This window comes from Macaca nemestrina, chromosome 7 (genome assembly GCF_043159975.1).
Source record: "Macaca nemestrina isolate mMacNem1 chromosome 7, mMacNem.hap1, whole genome shotgun sequence".
NCBI classification, from domain to species: Eukaryota; Metazoa; Chordata; class Mammalia; order Primates; family Cercopithecidae; genus Macaca; species Macaca nemestrina.
This window is the reverse complement of record NC_092131.1, coordinates 161,484,502-161,502,819: the sequence shown is the minus strand read 5'-3', so window position 1 is coordinate 161,502,819 and position 18,318 is coordinate 161,484,502. Positions and strand designations below refer to the sequence as shown.

General features: G+C 39.2%; 1 protein-coding gene across 3 annotated transcripts in view; it reads left to right on the top strand.

Annotated features, from left to right (window-relative positions):
• The window catches only part of LOC105493188 (kinetochore scaffold 1), a 76,620-nt gene that overhangs the window by 17,879 nt on the left and 40,423 nt on the right, over positions 1 to 18,318 (top strand). For all 3 annotated transcript variants that reach the window (XM_071067090.1, XM_071067089.1, XM_071067088.1), the window contains exons 5-10: positions 511 to 572; positions 1,901 to 1,953; positions 3,806 to 3,839; positions 6,474 to 6,511; positions 10,389 to 10,441; positions 12,031 to 17,031. In XM_071067090.1, coding sequence (XP_070923191.1) covers positions 511 to 572; positions 1,901 to 1,953; positions 3,806 to 3,839; positions 6,474 to 6,511; positions 10,389 to 10,441; positions 12,031 to 17,031 — 5,241 coding nt within the window. The remainder of the gene's footprint in view (positions 1 to 510; positions 573 to 1,900; positions 1,954 to 3,805; positions 3,840 to 6,473; positions 6,512 to 10,388; positions 10,442 to 12,030; positions 17,032 to 18,318) is intronic.

Here is an 18,318-nt window from a genome sequence, read left to right as displayed (position 1 = left end):
GATAAACAAAATGTGGTAATATATACGTGCAGTGAAATATCATTCAGCCTTGAAAAAAAGAAGGAAATTCTGACACATACTACAACATTTGAAGAGGTAATTCAGAATAAGACGTGATCTCTGGCCAGGTGCAGTGGCTCATGCCTGTAATTCCAGTACTTTGGGAAGCTGAGGTGGGAGGATCACTTGAGGTCAGGAGTTTGAGACCAGCCTGATCAACATGGAGAAACCCCGTCTCTACTAAAAATACAGAATTAGTCGGGCGTGCTGACGCGTGCCTGTTATCCCAGCTACTCGGGAGGCTGAGGTGGGAGAATCGCTTGAACCCGGGTGTCAGAGGCTGCGGTGAGCCGAGATCGCACTGTTGCACTCCAGTCTGGGTAGCAAGAGCAAAACTCCATCTCAAAAAAAAAAAAAAAAAAAAAAGACTTGATCTCTGTCTATAGTACTCTGGAAATGTAATTCACAGTGATTTTATTAATAATTATACCATATATTCTCTGCCCTTAGGAATCCAATGCTTTGAGAAATAAGAAAAACTCTCGTCGAGTCAGCTTTGCAGATACTATAAAGTAAGTTGAAAGCAGAAATAACTAAAATATTACAGGTACTAGTATTTTGTGTATCAAACCAAATGTATTGGTACTGACTTGAATAATCTGTTTTGATGAAACATTAGTTATTATTTAAAAGGTTATTCAGTATTATGTTTAAAAGAGAAACAATGAAAGCATTCCCTCTAAAGTCAGGAACAAAACAGTGATATCCAACTGTTACTTGACATTGTACTAGCGGCCAGATGTGGTGGCTCACACCTGTAATCCCAGCACTTTGGGAGGTTGAAGCCAGAGGATTGCTTGAGGCCAGTAGTTCAAGACTAGCCCAAGCAACTTAGCGAGATCCCATCTCTACAAAAAAAAAAAAAAAAAATTAGCCAGGCATGATACTATGCACCTGTAGTCCCAGATACTCGGGAGGCGAATCTGGAGGATTGCTTCAGCTCAGGAGTCCCAGGCTGCAGTGAGCCATGATAGTGTCGTTGCACTCCAGCCTGGGGAACAGAATGAGACCCTGTCTCAAAAAAGAAAAAAGAATAGCTTCTATATAGTGAGTGATACTTAATATTAGCAAAATTAGAATGAACTGGTCAGATTCAAGGCAGATGTCAAAATGCTCCCTGAAGCTTATTCTTAACCATCCCAGTGAAAAGGGATCCCTTCCTATGGAATCCATGCTACCATACCTGAATTGTTAATAACAAAAGCCAGTGAAATAATGTTTGTAATCACTGTTCTAGCTCTATTTATAGTGGAAGCTCCTTGAGTCAAGGATCACGTGTTTGTATCCCAGGCCGTAGTATAATACCAGGTATATAGTGAGTGTTTAATAAATACTTGTTGAATTAGATGAATATTTTAGGTTATTGAGAGGGATAAATAATTACTAAGTCAGAGCTCATTTAAAGATTATACCCTCTGCAGTAACAAATGGCTCAGAATCTTAGTTAAAAATAAATAAACTAATTAACTATAATAGCCTTGTCTCTACTAAAAATAAAAAATATTAGGCTTGTTGGTGAGGCTACTCGGGAGGCTAAAGTGGGATGATCACTTTAACCTGGGAGGTTGAGGCTACAGCGAGCTGTGATCGCACCACTGCAATCTAGACTGGGCAACAAAGCGAGATCCTATTTAAAAACAAAAATAAAAACAAAACTATAGTAGATTTTATTGTGGTAAACTAATTTTGGCATTTGAAATACTAGGAGTATATGGCATAGCAAAGAGGAAGCTAAAATCAAAGTATTATCTTTGCCTATCTCAACACAGACTATAAATTAACACCAAAGGATACTGATTACAAATTGCAGGTTTTTAATAATCTTTATTTTCTCTCCTAGGGTATTCCAGACAGAGTCTCATATGAAAATAGAGAGAAAGTCAGAAATGGCAGGTAAGTATGTTACTGTAATTCCTGCTAAATCTGCTTTTTTAAAAATTTTACTGTAGCTCTCTAACCAGACAACGAATATAACTTATTGTCTATCTTATTGCTTAAAAAATATATGATGGGCCATGCATAGTGGCTCACACCTGTGTTCCCAGCACTTTGGCAGGCTGAGGTGGGAGGATCGCTTGAGCCCAGGAGTTCAGCACCAACCTGGACAACATAGTGAGATTGTGTCTCTACAAAAAATAAAAAATTAGCCAGGTGTGGGGGTGCATTCCTGTAGCCCCAGCTACTCGGGAGGCTGAGGTGAGAGGATCACTTGAGCCCAGGAGATTGAGACTGCGGTGATTGCACCACTGTACTCCAGCCTGGGCAACAGAGCAAGACCATGTCTCAAAAACAAAAAAAGTATTCCTTGAGTCTTGGGGGTAGAGAGTAGCGTGGATAGTAAGTAAATTTATTTATTTATTTATTTATTTTGAGACGGATTTTTCACTCTTGTACCCCAGGCTGGAGTGCAATGGTGCTATCTCAGCTCACTGCTACCTCTGCCTCCCAGGTTTAAGTGATTCTTCTGCCTCAGCCTCCCGGGTAGCTGGGATTACAGGCATGCACCACCACACACAGCTAATTTTTGTACTTTTAGTAGAGACTGGGTTTCACCGTATTGGCCAGGCTGGTCTTGAACCCCTGGCCTCAAGTGATCTGCCTGCCTCGACCTCTCAAAGTGCTAGGATTACAGGCGTGAGCCACCGCGCCCAGCAGTTAATAATTTTTTAATAATTTTTTTTTTTTTTTTTTTTTTATTTTTTTTTTTTTTTTGAGACGGAGTCTCGCTCTGCCGCCCAGGCTGAAGTGCAGTGGCCGGATCTCAGCTCACCGCAAGCTCCGCCTCCCGGGTTCTCGCCATTCTCCTGCCTCAGCCTCCCGAGTAGCTGGGACTACAGGCACCGCCACCTCGCCCGGCTAGTTTTTTGTATTTTTTAGTAGAGATGGGGTTTCACCGTGTTAGCCAGGATGGTCTCGATCTCCTGACCTCGTGATCCGCCCGTCTCGGCCTCCCAAAGTGCTGGGATTACAGGCTTGAGCCACCGCGCCCGGCCAATTTTTTAATAATTTTTTAAAATGTTGTTAATGTCCTTAAGTAATTTTTTTTTTTTTTTTTTTTTTTTTTTTTTTTTGAGACGGCGTCTCGCTCTGTCGCCCAGGCTGGAGTGCAGTGGCCAGATCTTGGCTCACTGCAAGCTCCGCCTCCCGGGTTTACGCCATTCTCCTGCCTCAGCCTCCCGAGTAGCTGGGACTACAGGCGCCCGCCACCTCGCCCGGCTAATTTTTTGTATTTTTTTTTTAGTAGAGACGGGGTTTCACCGTGTTAGCCAGGATGGTCTCAATCTCCTGACCTCATGATCCGCCCGTCTCGGCCTCCCAAAGTGCTGGGATTACAGGCTTGAGCCACCGCACCCGGCCCTTAAGTAATTTTTTAAAAATTTTATTTTATTTATTTTTTTTGAGACGGAGTCTTGCCCTGTCACCCAGGCTAGAGTGCAGTGGTGCAATCTGGGCTCACTGCAACCTCCACCTCCCAGGTTCAAGTAATTCTCCTGCCTCAGCCTCCTGAGTAGCTGGGATTACATGTGCACGCCACCACGCCCGGCTAATTTTTGTATTTTTAGTAGGGTTTCACTGTGTTGGTCAGGCTGATCTCAAACTCCTGACCTTGTGATCTGCCCGTCTTGGCCCCTCAAAGTTCTGGGATTACAAGCATGAGCCACCATGCCCGGCCGTCCTTAAGCAATTTTTCCTAATGCTTTATCAGTGTATCCTTGGACAAATTTAATTTTAATTTTATTTTTAGAAACAGAAGCAGGAGAAAATCTTCTTTTGATACAGTAAGTAATTTCAAATTATATTTAAAAAGTTATAAATTAATATTTTGTTTCTTATTTTTGTATTCTTTTTGTGGAATACTTAGGATTAATTCAGAAAACAAGTTCTTTGCAGAATTTAGTATACTGCTATATCTGATTAATATGACCATTGTACAGTTTATAGTTTTAATAGTGATGAAACAATATAATACATAAACCGTTATATTTATCAACTAATATAAAACAATAGATACCAAGTCTTTAGTTTTTTTATTAAGTCTTTCTTATAATATTATTACATAGAAAAGCAAATACCAGTAGCTCTTTAACAAATGAAAAGATGGCTATCTTTATTCATCATAAGAGAAGTACAAATTTAAATATATTGATATATTTTTAGCCAGGCGTGGTGTCTCACGCCTGTAATCCCAGCGCTTTGGGAGGCCGAGGCTGGTGGATCACAGGTCAGGAGATCGAGACCATCCTGGCCAACATGGTGAAACCTGTCTCTACTAAGAATACACAAATTAGCTGGGTGTGGTGGGCGCCTGTAGTCTCAGCTACTCAGGAGGTTGAGGTAGGAGAATCACTTCTATCTGGGAGGTAGAGGTTGCAGTGAGCCGAGATCATGCCACTGCACTCCAGCCTAGGTGACAGAGTGAGACTCCGTCTCAAAAAAAAAAAAAAATACAAAAAATTAGCCAGGTATGGTGGCACTGTGCCTGTAATCCCAGCTACTCAGGAGGCCGACGCATGAGAATTGCTTGAATCCGGGAGGCAGAGGTTGCAGTGAGCTGAGATCATGTGCCTGCTCTCCAACCTGGGCTGCAGAGCGAGACTCTGTCTCCAAAAAAGAGGTTTTTTTTTTTGTTTGTTTGTTTTTTGTTTTTGTTGTTGTTTGTTTGTTGTTTAGACAGAGTCTTGCTCTGTCGCCAGGCTGGAGTGCAGTGGTATGATCTCGGCTCTCTGCAACCTCTGCCTCCTGGGTTCGAGTGATTCTCTTGCTTGAGCCTCCCGAATAGCTGGGACTACAGGCGCCTGCCATCGCGCCTGGGTAATTTTGTTCTGTTTTTAGTAGAGACGGGGTTTCACCATGTTGACCAGAATTATCTTGATCTCTTGAGCTTGTGATCTGCCCACTTTGGCCTCCCAAAGTGCTGGGATTACAGGCGTGAGCCACCATGTCTGGCCTAAAAAAGAGATATTTTTATCCAGTCAGTTAAGGAAATAGGTAAAAAGTCACTCATTGCTAGTGGTAGTATGATTTGTAGAAGGCAACTTGGTAATATCATTCAGAATTTTTAATGCACATGCCCTTTGACTTCAGTTTTATGTCTGGAAATTATCTCACCAATATACTTGTAAATGTTTGAAATGATGAATAGATAAGGTTATTCGCTGCAGTGTTTACTATAATAGTAAATGTTGTGAAAGGTCCTGAAGGTCCATCAATAAGGGACTGGTTAAATAAATGCTACATTTTCTGTATTAATTGACTACTGTGCAGCCGAAAAAAAAAATTGTATGCTAAATAGAGAAATCTCTAAGCTATATTACTTTTTTTTTTTTTTTTTTTTTTTTTTTTTGAGACGGAGTCTCACGCTGTTGCCCAGGCTGGAGTGCAGTGGCGCCATCTCGGCTCACTGCAAGCTCCGCCTCCCGGGTTCCCACCATTCTCCTGCCTCAGCCTCCTGAGTAGCTGGGACTACAGGCGCCCGCCACCGCGCCCGGCTAATTTTTTGTGTTTTTAGTAGAGACAGGGTTTCACTGTGGTCTCGATCTCCTGACCTTGTGATCCGCCCGCCTCGGCCTCCCAAAGTGCTGGGATTACAGGCTTGAGCCACCACGCCCGGCCTATTCTGTCTTCTTCAGGTGACTCAATCCTCACAGATAACCACTGTTGACAATTTTTGGTGTACTTGCAGAAATTCTTTTTGTGTGTCTAAGTGCATGTTTAGCTTTTATTTTTTTAAAGAAGACAAAAATGGGATTGCCTAGTAATATGTATTGTGACACTTTCTACGTTATTACATAAAGATTTACCTCAGTCTGTTATAGTCTCTTGTATGGCTGCACCAACATTTAGTAAACTCCCTATTGATGGACACTTGAGTGGTTTCTTTTATGTACTTTTAAGGCTCAAAGTTTAGAAAATGAATTGCTTTATAGGTCTTTTTTTGAAAAAATAAGCAAGCAGTATATATTAAGCATATTTTTCTAGTTTATTTTTTTGGGATGAGATCTCACTCTGTCACCCAGGCTGGAGTTCAGTGGCATGATTATAGTTCACTGCAGCCCTGGACTCCAGGTCTCACGTGGTCCTCCCACCTCAACCTCCCAAAGTGTTGAGATTACAGATGTGAGCCACCACGACTGGTTGATAATATTCTTGAAATTAGCAAACCATTAAGACCAATCTGAAAAGTATCCTTTAATTGCCTTGCAATTGCTTCAGTCAGTATTAGATGAGTCTTTTTTAAAAAGATGTCTTTATAATTTTCTGCATTAGATGAGTCTTTTTTAAAAAAAGTCTTTATAATTTTCTGCTAGTCATTCTATGACAGTCTTTCATCTTCCCTACTCTTTCAGCTGTTATTGAAAGATTGTTGGTAATTGTTTGGGGTATAGATTATAAAAATACTTTTTAATTTTTAGGAATAAGAAATTAGAAGATAATTACTGTGAAATTACTGGTGAGTATGACTAGAATACTTTTCTTACAGTAAGATAGTCTATTCATCTAGGTTCCTTGAGCCACTCTAGTAGTGGCTCCAAACAGAGCTTTGTTATTATTTTGTTTTTTTTTTTGAGACAGAGTTTTGCTATTATTGCCCAGGCTAGAGTGCAGTGGCGTAATCTCAGCTTGCTGCAACCTCCGCCTTCTGATTTCAAGCAATTCTCCTGCCTCAGCCTCCCAAGTTGCTGGGATTACAGGCATCCACCACCACGCCCAGCTAATTTTTTTGTATTTTTATTAGAGACGGGGTTTCACTGTGTTGGTCAGGCTGGTCTCGAACTGCTGACCTCGTGATCCACCCGCCTCGGCCTCCCAAAGTGCTGGGATTACAGGCATGAGCCACCGTGCCCAGCCCAGGGCTTTGTTGTTTACACAGTGTCTTCAGTTTAAAATTTCACAGACTCACTATTACTTCTTTTTTTTTTTTTGAGACGAAGTTTCATTCTTATTGTCCAGGCTGGGGTGCAGTGGCACGATCTCAGCTCACTGCAGCCTCCACCCCCCAGGTTCAAGCAATTCTCCTGCCTCAGCCTCCTGAGTAGCTGGGATTACAGGCGCCCACCACTACACCCAGCAAATTTTTTTTTTTTTTGTATTTTTAGTAGAGACAGGGTTTCTCCATGTTGGCCAGGCTGGTCTCAAACTCCTGACCTCAGTTGATCCAGCCGCCTCAGCCTCCCAAAGTGCTGGGATTATAGGTGTGAGCCACTGCACCTGGCCGATTCACTATTATTTCTTTCAAACCTGCTGTTTCTCCTGTTTTCTCTGTCTTGGACTCCCGCTCGTTCAGTTATTCACTTAAGTCAGTAATCAAGAAGTCATTTTCAACTCTTCATTTATGTCTTATGTCCATTTGGCCTACTTTGTATTTTGTCTCCTAAATGTCTTGAAAATCTATTACCTATTCTGTATTCCTTCTGCCCCTGCTTTAACTCAAGCTGCTATTATTTTTTCTTGGGCTATTGTATTTCATTTCTTTTTTTTTTTTTTTTTTTTTTGAGACGGAGTCTCGCTCTGTCGCCCAGGCTAGAGTGCACTGGCCAGATCTCAGCTCACTGCAAGCTCCGCCTCCCGGGTTTACGCCATTCTCCTGCCTCAGCCTCCCGAGTAGCTGGGACTACAGGCGCCCGCCACCTCGCCCGGCTAGTTTTTGTATTTTTTTTAGTAGAGACGGGGTTTCACCGTGTCAGCCAGGATGGTCTCGATCTCCTGACCTCGTGATCCGCCCATCTCGGCCTCCCAAAGTGCTGGGATTACAGGCTTGAGCCACCGCGCCCGGCCTGTATTTCATTTCTTATCCTTCCAATCTATTCTCCATGTTTCTAAATTTAATTATGTTACCTCCCAGCTTAAAATGGTTCAATGACACTGTTTTGCTTAGAGAATAAAGCCCATACTCCTTAGCAGTGAGTTAGAATGTCCTTTATCACTTGGTCTGTCTTCTTCTCCAGACTTATCTCCTGCCCTTTATAGGTATCCTGTGCTCTAGCCCGTGATGAATTATTTGCAGTTCACTATATGAACTCTTTTTCTGCCTATATGCATTTATATTTCATTGTGTTTCATTTTATTTTTTTGAGATGGAGTCTCACTCTGTCACCCAGGCTGAAGTGAGGTGGTGCGATCTTGGCTCACTGCAACAAGCCTGCCTCAGCCTCCCAAGTAGCTGGGATTAGAGGCGCATGCCACCAGGCCCAGATAATTTTTGTATTTTTAGTAGAGACGGGTTTTCACCATGTTGGCCAGGCTGGTCTCAAACTCCTGACCTCAGATGATCCACCTGCCTCGGCCTCCAGGGTGCTTGGATTACAGGTGTGAGCCTGCGTGCTCAGCCCCTATATGCATTTATTAATGCTATTTTGTCTATCTAAAGTGATCTTTCTACTCCAGTTTGCCTGTCAATCTTCTCATTTTTCACTTCACTTAGCTTAACTTCAGTGCTGTTCAAAGTGTCCATTCCACAAACTAACTGCTCAGTCCATGACAGAAAAGGAACTTGCACCATAATGTGCATTAACTGTGGCATTAAGCCACCGTTTAGTTTAGCATACACTTTTTTTCTAGCAATTATTATTATATGATTTATGTTTGCCACCAGCTCTTTATCTCATTATGAATTGGTAACAAGCAGTTCACAGTCTGGCACTGTACTTCAAGTAGCACTGGCTTACATGGAACCCTCTCTGGCAGAACTAAGGAGTTAGTCGCATGTTCTGCACTCCCATAACACCTCTTTTATTTCTTGGTGTATTTTATAATTTATCACATTGTATTTTAAGTATTTTTCTGACTGTCTTATTAAAGAGGCCAGAACTGTTTGTGGGGGGTAAGGGATACTCCTCCTTGAGGAGCAGGGCTACCCCATAGGCAGTGTGCTCAGAATAGCCTGAACTACCATCTCTGGGAGTCCAGAAATTTTGTCTTGTTCTTCTTTATACCTTAGTAGACAGTTGAGGTGTGTTTTTGTTTGTTTGTTTTGTTTTTTTCATGTAATAGGTTCTGAATCAACATTTGTTGAAAAAATGAATGGAAGCCTGACATATAAATAAGGCTTTTAGTAAAAAAAAGAAAAAAAAAGCTTATAATTATTTCATTATATGTACTCAAAGTTGCTATAAATTATTTAGTATGTTCTAAAAATTTGCCTTTAAACTTTAAATGTAAGTGTTTTTAAATGTATTTCCTGTTTTTTTTTTTTTTTTTTGAGACGGAGTCTCGCTGTGTCTCCCAGGCTGGAGTGCAGTGGCGTGATCTCGGCTCACTGCAAGCTCCGCCTCCCGGGTTCATGCCATTCTCCCGCCTCAGCCTCCCGAGTAGCTGAGACTACAGGCGCCCGCCACCACGCCCGGCTAGTTTTTTTTTGTATTTTTAGTAGAGACGGGGTTTCACCGTGTTAGCCAGGATAGTCTCGATCTCCTGACTTCGTGATCCACCCGCCTCGGCCTCCCAAAGTGCTGGGATTACAGGCTTGAGCCACCGTGCCCGGCCTATTTCCTGTTTTAATACAGCCTTTTGAATCCCTTCCTTATTTACAAAGTGTAATTTGTAGTTCTAAAATAAGTCTTGAGTCTAATCCTTTATTTCCATTTTTGTTGCTCTTTTGGTTTAACATGACCTCTTACGTTAATCTGAACTGTTGTAGTAACTTCCTTATTGGTTTATCTTCTCTTGAATCTACTTCTTTTTATTACTTTTTACTATTTTTCTAAAATGCATTATATTTTATAATGGGATTATTTTTATAAAACACAAATGTCTTATCATGGGAACGTCTAGATTCCTTAACATAGAATAAAAGACCCTTCAGAATCCTACCCTAACCTTTCAGACTCATCACTTGATGTTCTTCTTCATGGGACTTCTACTATCCAGGAAATAAAAACAGAGAAGTCAATAATAATAATAATAATAAGTAGTAGTCCAGACTTTCCATCTTTAAAATCACCACCACATTATAAAAATATTTCAGCCACACAGAGGATATAATAATTATTGGTCTCTCTGTCACTAACATAGGACAATTAAAAGTCTTATGAAATTTAATATGTTCCCAACACAAAAGATAAATGTTTGATGTGGTGGATATTCCAATTACCCTGATTTGATCATTACACAATGTATACAGATATCAAAATATCACGTAACACAAAAATATGTTCCACTGTTATGTATCAATTTTTTAAAACTTTAAAAAAATTTAATACATAAGTTTTTAAGGGCTTAGTTACTGGTAAATTCTAGTAAATACTTGTAACTGATGAAGAACCTAAGAAAAGGAAAGTCAGGCTCGGTGATATATTTTCTGACTACAGTTTTTTCTTTTTTCTAAATAGGGATGAACACATTGCTTTCTGCTCCCATTCATACCCAGATGCAACAGAAGGAGGTAAGAGTTAATGCAAATACCTTCATATTTTAATGTCTTCTGATTGTTAAAACAGAAAACACAGTTCAATGATAATGGCATAATTTAGGGATGACTTAATAAAATGAATCAGCATAAACTGGAAAGGCTTCCTAGCTTTCCAATTAACTTAAGGGTAGTTAAGTCACTGCCCGTTTAAATAATGGGAGATACAGTATACCAGTACCTCTCAAAGTTTAAAGAGCATATGAGTCTTTATTTCTAAGTATTTCTTGAGTGATACTAGTACACAAGTCCGTAGGCCATACTTTCAGTAGCAAGGAGTTAATCTGTGTCCTCACCAAAAAAAAAAAAAAAATCTTGTAGCACAGAGTGTAAAAAAAAAATATATATATATATAAGCTATCTCCTACAAGAAGGTGGCACAATCTTGGCTCACTGCAGCCTCAACCTTCTGGGCTCAAGCAATCCTCCCACCTCAGCCTCCTGAGTGGCTGGGACTACAGGTGCATGCCACCATACCTAGCTAACTTTGTTCATTTTTTTGTAGACAGAAGATCTCACTATGTTGCCCAGGCTCATCTTGAACTCCTGGGCTCAAGGGATCCTTCTGCCTCGGCTTCCCAAAGTGTTGAGATTATAAGTGTGAGCCACCAAGCCCAGTCTAGAATGTAACATAGATTAGTCATCATGGACTTATGCCTTTCCTAGACTTTTAAAATTTAGGATAAGAATGACCTATTCAATATAGTAATTAAATTTTTGTCATGTTTACATTTGGTGCTGTCAGTGTTTTTAATTTTTTAGTCATTCTAGTGGGTGTATAATTAAACTTGAATTTTTAATTTGTCCCTTAACACTAAAAAGTAAATTACTCATAGACTTTAGAATTTTTTTTTTTCTTTTCCTAATAGATTGGGTCTTACTTTGTTGCCGAAGTTGGAGTGCAGTGATGTGATCCTAGCTCATGACAGCTCAAACTCCTGGACTCAAGCAGTCCTCCCACATCAGCCTTCCTAGTAGCTGGGACTATAGGCATGCACCACTGTGCCTGATTTTTAAATTTTTTTGTAGAGACAGGATCTTACTTTGTTACTCCTGGCTTCAGGCAGTCCTCCTGCCTCAGCCTTCCAAAGTGCTTGGATTCCAGGTGTGAGCCACTGTGCCCAGCCTGGAATAATTTTTTTTTTTTTTGAGACAGAGTCTCACTCTGTTGCTCAGGCTGGAATGCAGTGGCACAATCTCAGCTCACTGCAAGCTCCGCCTCCCGGGTTCACACCATTCTCCTGTCTCAGCCTCCCGAGTAGCTGGGATTACAGGCGCACGCCACCACACCTGGCTAATTTTGTTTTTTGTATTTTTTAGTAGAGACAGGGTTTCACCGTGTTAGCCAGGATGGTCTCGATCTCCTGACCTCGTGATCCGCCTGCCTTGGCCTCCCAAGAATAATTTTTAATGACAAATTATATGGAACATACTACACCATTGATTCAAACAAACCAATGTGTTATGAAACCATCACTGAGGATTTTTTATATAGTACATGTTGTAAAATGCCTTTTTAAAAGTTTGCTTTTGTTCTGATCTCTTATATTTTGCTTTCATTATAGTTTTCAATTATAGAACATAACCATGAAAGGAAACATGCAAACGACCAGACAGTCATCTTTTCAGATGAAAACCAGATGGACCTGACATCAAGTCATACTGTAATGATTACCAAAGGCCTTTTAGATAATCCCAAAAGTGAAAAGTCCACCAAGATAGATACCACATCATTTCTAGCTAATTTAAAGCTTCACACTGAGGACTCAAGAATGAAAAAAGAAGTAAATTTTTCCATGGATCAAAGCACTTCTTCAGAAAATAAAATAAATTTCAATGATTTCATAAAGAGATTGAAAACAGGAAAATGTAATGCTTTTCCTAATGGGCCTGATAAAGAAAATTTTGAGATACCTGTTTATTCCAATGAATCAAATAGTGCCTCTTCTATACATCAAATGCATATATCTCTTAATAAAGATGAGAATAACAGTAATGTTACTAGAATCTTTAGAGAAAAAGATGATGGGATGAATTTCACCCAGTGTCATACAGCCAATATTCAGACATTGATTCCCACATCCAGTGAGACCAACTCACGGGAATCTAAAGGTAATGATATTACAATTTATGGCAATGACTTTATGGACTTGACATTTAACCACACTATACAGATTTTACCTGCAACAAATAATTTTTCTGAAATAGAAAATCAAACTCAGAATGCCGTGGATGTAACAACAGGTTATGGAACTAAAGCTTCAGGAAGTAAAATAAATTTTAAGAGTAAACAAAATGCTGCTTTTCAAGACCCTTCCATAAACCCTGCAGACAAAATACATATTACCAGAAGTCATATGGGGGCAGAAACTCACATAGTCTCACAGACTTGTAATCAAGATGCCAGAATATTAGCCATGACCCCAGAATCTGTTTGTTCTAATCCATGTATTCAAGGTTGTAAGACAGTTTTCTATTCTAGTTGTAATGATGCCATGGAAATGACCAAATGTCTCTCAAATATGAGAGAGGAGAAGAATTTGCTAAAGCATGACAGTAATTATTCTAAAATGTATTGCAATCCAGATGCTATGCCTTGTCTCACAGAGAAAACTATTTATTCCGGAGAGGAGAACATGGACATTACCAAGAGTCATACAGTTGCAATAGATAATCAGATTTTTAAACAAGATCAATCAAATGTGCAAATAGCAGCTGTACCAACACCTGAAAAAGAAATGATGCTCCAAAATCATATGACCACATCAGAAGATGGGAAAATGAATGTAAATTGTAACTCACTTCCTCATATGTCTAAGGAAAGAATACAGCAGAGCCTGTCAAATCCTTTATCTATTTCATTGACTGATAGAAAGACTGAACTCTTAGCAGGTGAAGATATGGATTTGACTGAAAGTCACACAAGTAACTTAGGAAGTCAAATTCCTCTTGCAACTTATAATCTAGCACCGGAGAATACCAGTGAATCTCACTCTCACAACAAAAGCTCTTCAGATGAATGTGAAGAAATGACCAAAAGTCATAATGAACCATTTCAACGGCCAGACATGATAACCAAAAACAGCTTAACCGATACCTGGAACAAAGACAAAGATCGGGTTTTGAAGGTTTTGCCCTACCTTGATAAAGATTCTCCTCAGTCAGCTGATTGTAATCAGGAGATAGCAACAAGCCATAATGTAGTCTACTGTGGTGGAGTTCTTGATAAACAAGTAGCTAATAGAAATACAGTTTCATGTGAACAATCTTTGTTTTCTACCACAAAGCCATTATTTTCATCAGGACAATCCTCTATGAAAAATCATGATACTACTATAAGTAGTCATACAGTGAAATCTGTACTAGGCCACAATTCTAAACTGGCTGGGCCACTGAGGAAAAGTTTAAGCAATCCCACACCTGACTGTTGCCATGACAAGATGATTATATGTTCAGAGGAAGAGCAAAATATGGATCTAACAAAGAGCCACACCGTTGTCATTGGATTTGGTCCTTCTGAACTACAAGAACTTGGTAAAACTAATTTAGAACACACTACTAGCCAGCTAACAACAACGAGCAGGCAGATAGCTGTGAAAGTTGAAAAATGTGGTAAAAGTCCCACAGAAAAAAGTGGAGTACTTAAATCTAACTGTATTATGGATGTGTTAGAGGACGAAAGTATACAGAAACCTAAATTTCCAAAGGAAAAGCAAAATGTCAAAATTTGGGGAAGGAAAAGTGTTGGCGGACCAAAAATTGATAAGACTATTATATTTTCAGAAGATGTTAAGAATGATATGGATATCACTAAGAGTTATACAGTAGAAATAAACCATAGACCTTTATTAGAGAAACACGATTGTCATTTGGTGCCATTGGCAGGAACTTCTGAAACTATTTTATATACATGTGGGCAGGATGACATGGAGATCACTAGAAGTCACACAACTGCCTTAGAATGTAAAACTGTCTTACCAGATGAAATAACTACTAGGCCTATGGACAAAACTGTAGTGTTTGTAGATAATCATGATGAACTAGAAATGACAAAGTCCCATACTGTTTTCATTGATTACCAAGAAAAGGAAAGAACAGACCGACCTAACTTTGAACTATCCCAAAGGAAAAGCCTAGGAACACCAAAAGTGATATGTACTCCTACTGAGGAGAGTGTTTTCTTTCCAGAAAATGGTGAAAGTGACCGTCTAGTAGCAAATGACAGCCAGCTAACACCTCTGGAGGAATGGTCTAATAATAGGGACCCTGTAGAGGTAGCTGATAACACAGAATTGTCTAAATCAGCCACTTGGAAAAACATCAAAGCTGTACAAAATTCTGGATTTCTCAATGAACCTCTATCAGGCAAAAGTCAGAGAAGAAAAAGCCTTAAGCTAAAAAATGACAAGACCATTGTATTTTCAGAGAATGATAAAAATGATATGGATATTACCCAGAGTTGTATGGTGGCAATAGGTAACAAAAGTGCCCTGGAGAATAAAAAGGACTTCCATTTGGTGCCTTTTGCAGGGGCTTCTAAAACTATTTTGTATTCATGTGGGCAGGATGACATGGAGGTCACTAGGAGTCACACAACTGCCTTAGAATGTAAAACTGTCCCATCAAATGAAATAGCTATTAGGCCCTTGGACAAAACTGTGTTATTCACAGATAATTACAATGATCTGGAAGTCACCAATTCTGATACTGTTTTCATTGACTGTCAAGCCGCAGAGAAAATACTTGAAGAGAACCCTAAATTTGGAATAGCAAAAGGAAAAAACTTGGGTGTTTCCTTTCCTAAGGATAATAGCTGTGTTCAAGAAATTGCTGAAAAACAAGCACTGGCTGTAGGAAACAAAATTGTTCACAGTGAGCAAAAGCAACAACTCTTTGCTTCTACTAATAAAACTACTAATGAAATCGTCAAATTCCATAATGCTGCTATGGATGAAAAGGTCATAGGGAAAGTTGTAGAACAGGCCTGTACATTGGAAAAAGCCCAAATTGAAAGCTGTCGGTTAAATAATAGAGATAGAAGAAATGTGGGCTTTACAAGCAGTCATGCAACTGCTATTTGTGGATCCAGTGATAATTATTCCTGTTTACCAAATGTTATTTCCTATACTGATATTTTGGAGGGTAGTGCCATGCCCTTATGTGATAAAGATGAGGAAAAAGCCGATAATTGCCCAGTGCAAAATGACCGTGCTTATGCAAATGATTTTGCCAGTGAATATTACTTGGAATCTGAGGGACAGCATCTCTCTGCTCCTTGTCCTTTGTTAAAGAAGGAAGAAGTTATTCAAACCAGTAACAAAGGACAGTTAGACTGTGTCATAACACTGCACAAAGATCAAGATCTGATTAAGGAGCCACGAAATCTATTGGCTAATCAAACTTTAGTATATAGTCAAGATCTGGGGGAGATGACTAAACTTAATTCAAAGCGAATATCTTTTAAGCTTCAAAAGGATCAAATGAAAGTCTTTGTTGATGATATTCGTGTTATTTCTCAGCCTCATTTCTCAACTGACCAACCTCCATTACCTAAAAAAGGACAGAGTAGTATCAATAAAGATGAAGTGATACTGTCTAAAGCTGAAAATAAGAGTTTAAATATTATAGGAAATTCCTCTGCACCCATATGTGAAAAGCCCAAAATGCTCAGTAATGAGAAGTGGTTTGCTGCAGCCTGTAAAAAAGAACTGAAGGAAAATATTCAAACAACTAACTATAATACAGCTCTGGATTTCCACAGTAACTCAGACTTAACTAAGCAAGTCATACAAACTCATGTCAATGCTGAAGAAGCACCAGATCCTGTAATTACATCTAATGTTCCATGTTTTCATAGTATCAAACCAAATCTGAATAATTTGAATGGAAAAACTGAAGAGTTCTTAGCTTTTCAAACTGTTCATATACCACCCCTTCCAAAGCAATTACTTGAATTACGAAATAAGGCACACAACGATATGAGTATAGTGCAAGCTACAGAAATACGTAATATTAACATAATCTCCAGCAATGCTAAAGATAGTAGAGATGAAGAAAATAAAAAGTCTCATAATGGAGCTGAAACCACCTGTCTACCATCAAAGACAATTTTTAAAGATAAAGTAAGGAGATGTTCTTTGGGAATCTTTTTGCCTAGATTGCCAAACAAGAGAAATTGTAGTGTCACTGGTATTGATGACCTGGAACAGATTCCAGCAGACACAACTGATTTAAATCACTTAGAAATTCAGCTAGTCTCCAGCAAAGATTCAGGCATTGGATCTCTTGCAGCTAAAGTGAACCTAAGTCCTTCTCAATATATAAATGAGGAAAATCTTCCTATATATCCTGATGAGATCAATTCTTCAGACTCTATTAACATAGAAACTGAGGAAAAGGCTTTGATTGAGACATACCAAAAAGATATTTCACCATATGAAAATAAAATGGAAAAAACTTGCAATAGCCAAAAAAGAATGTGGGTACAAGAAGAAGAAGATATTCATAAGGAGAAAAAAATCAGAAAAAATGAGATTAACTTTAGTGATACTACACAAGATCGGGAGGTGAGCTCTGTCCTGAACCAAGCAATGTTCTTGAGTTTTGGGTTTTGTTTTGTTTTTTTAAATTGTGGGTATTCTTGAATTTTAATCTTAGTCTTGGGCAGGCAGAAAATGATTATTTCCACTTACAGGGCTGGAGAAGTATTATGTAGAACCTTCAGGAATTAATTGACTAACAGCTAGACTTCAAAGCAATTTAAAGTGACAAATAGTCACAAAAAAATTAAATGGAAAATTGTTCAAAAAGTAGCCAGAGTTATGGTTGTATAATTTCAAAAGGTAAATATTGTCACCTCTAGTGATTTGTCAATTTGGCTTTATATAAGAATTTCTAGGGAGGGTATATATAGCTTGAAAAGTCATCTTCAGTGGAGTTATATTTGGGGAGTAAAAAGCCTTTCTATTTTGCCAGCTGCATGAAGTAAAGCTTGACTGAATTTTCTTGGCTGATAAGGATATGTAGAAGTTGAGAGTCCATTTTCCTTATTTTTTAATTTAATTTTGATTTTGATTTTGATTTTATTTTTGCGACAGAGTCTTGCTCTGTTGCCCAGGCTGGAGTGCAGTGGTGCGATCTCTGCTCACTGCAGCCTCCGCTTTCTGGGTTCAAGTGATTCTCCTGCCTCAGCCTTCCGAGTAGCTGGGATTGCAGGCGCCTGGCACCACATCCAGCTAATTTCTTTTTTTTTTTTTTTGTATTTTTAGTAGAGACGGGGTTTCCTCATGTTGGCCAGGCTGATCTCGAACTCCTCACCTCAAGTGATCTGCCTGCCTCAGCCTCCCAAAGTGCTGGGATTACAAGTGTGAACCATTGCACCCAGACTTAGAGAGTCTATTTCTTTAGTGATTAGGAGAATGCCTAGGTCATTTTGTATTAATTGAAAGAAGACACATTTTTTTAAGTCAAGTACTATTTGGATAACTTGGGGAGAACAAAATCTGTCACTTAGACCAAATTTTGTAGGCGGAGAAATAAAGATTAGGAAGTATCAGAGTTTCATAGAAAACAAAGCTTCAACTCTGTTAAAAAGATAAGCATAGGAGGTGATTTCAGTGGCTCTGTAAGATAATGTCATGCGATGGCTAGTCATGAAATTATGAGAAAGTAGCAATATAAAATTTAACAGTAGCTTTTATGAAAATTAACATTCTATTTTCTTTTTTTGAGATGGACTTTTGCTTTTGTCACCCAGGCTGGAGTGCAATAGTATAGTCTTGGCTTGCTACAACCTCTGCCTTCTGGGTTCAAGGATTTTCCTGCCTCAGCCTCCTGAATAGCTGAGATTACAG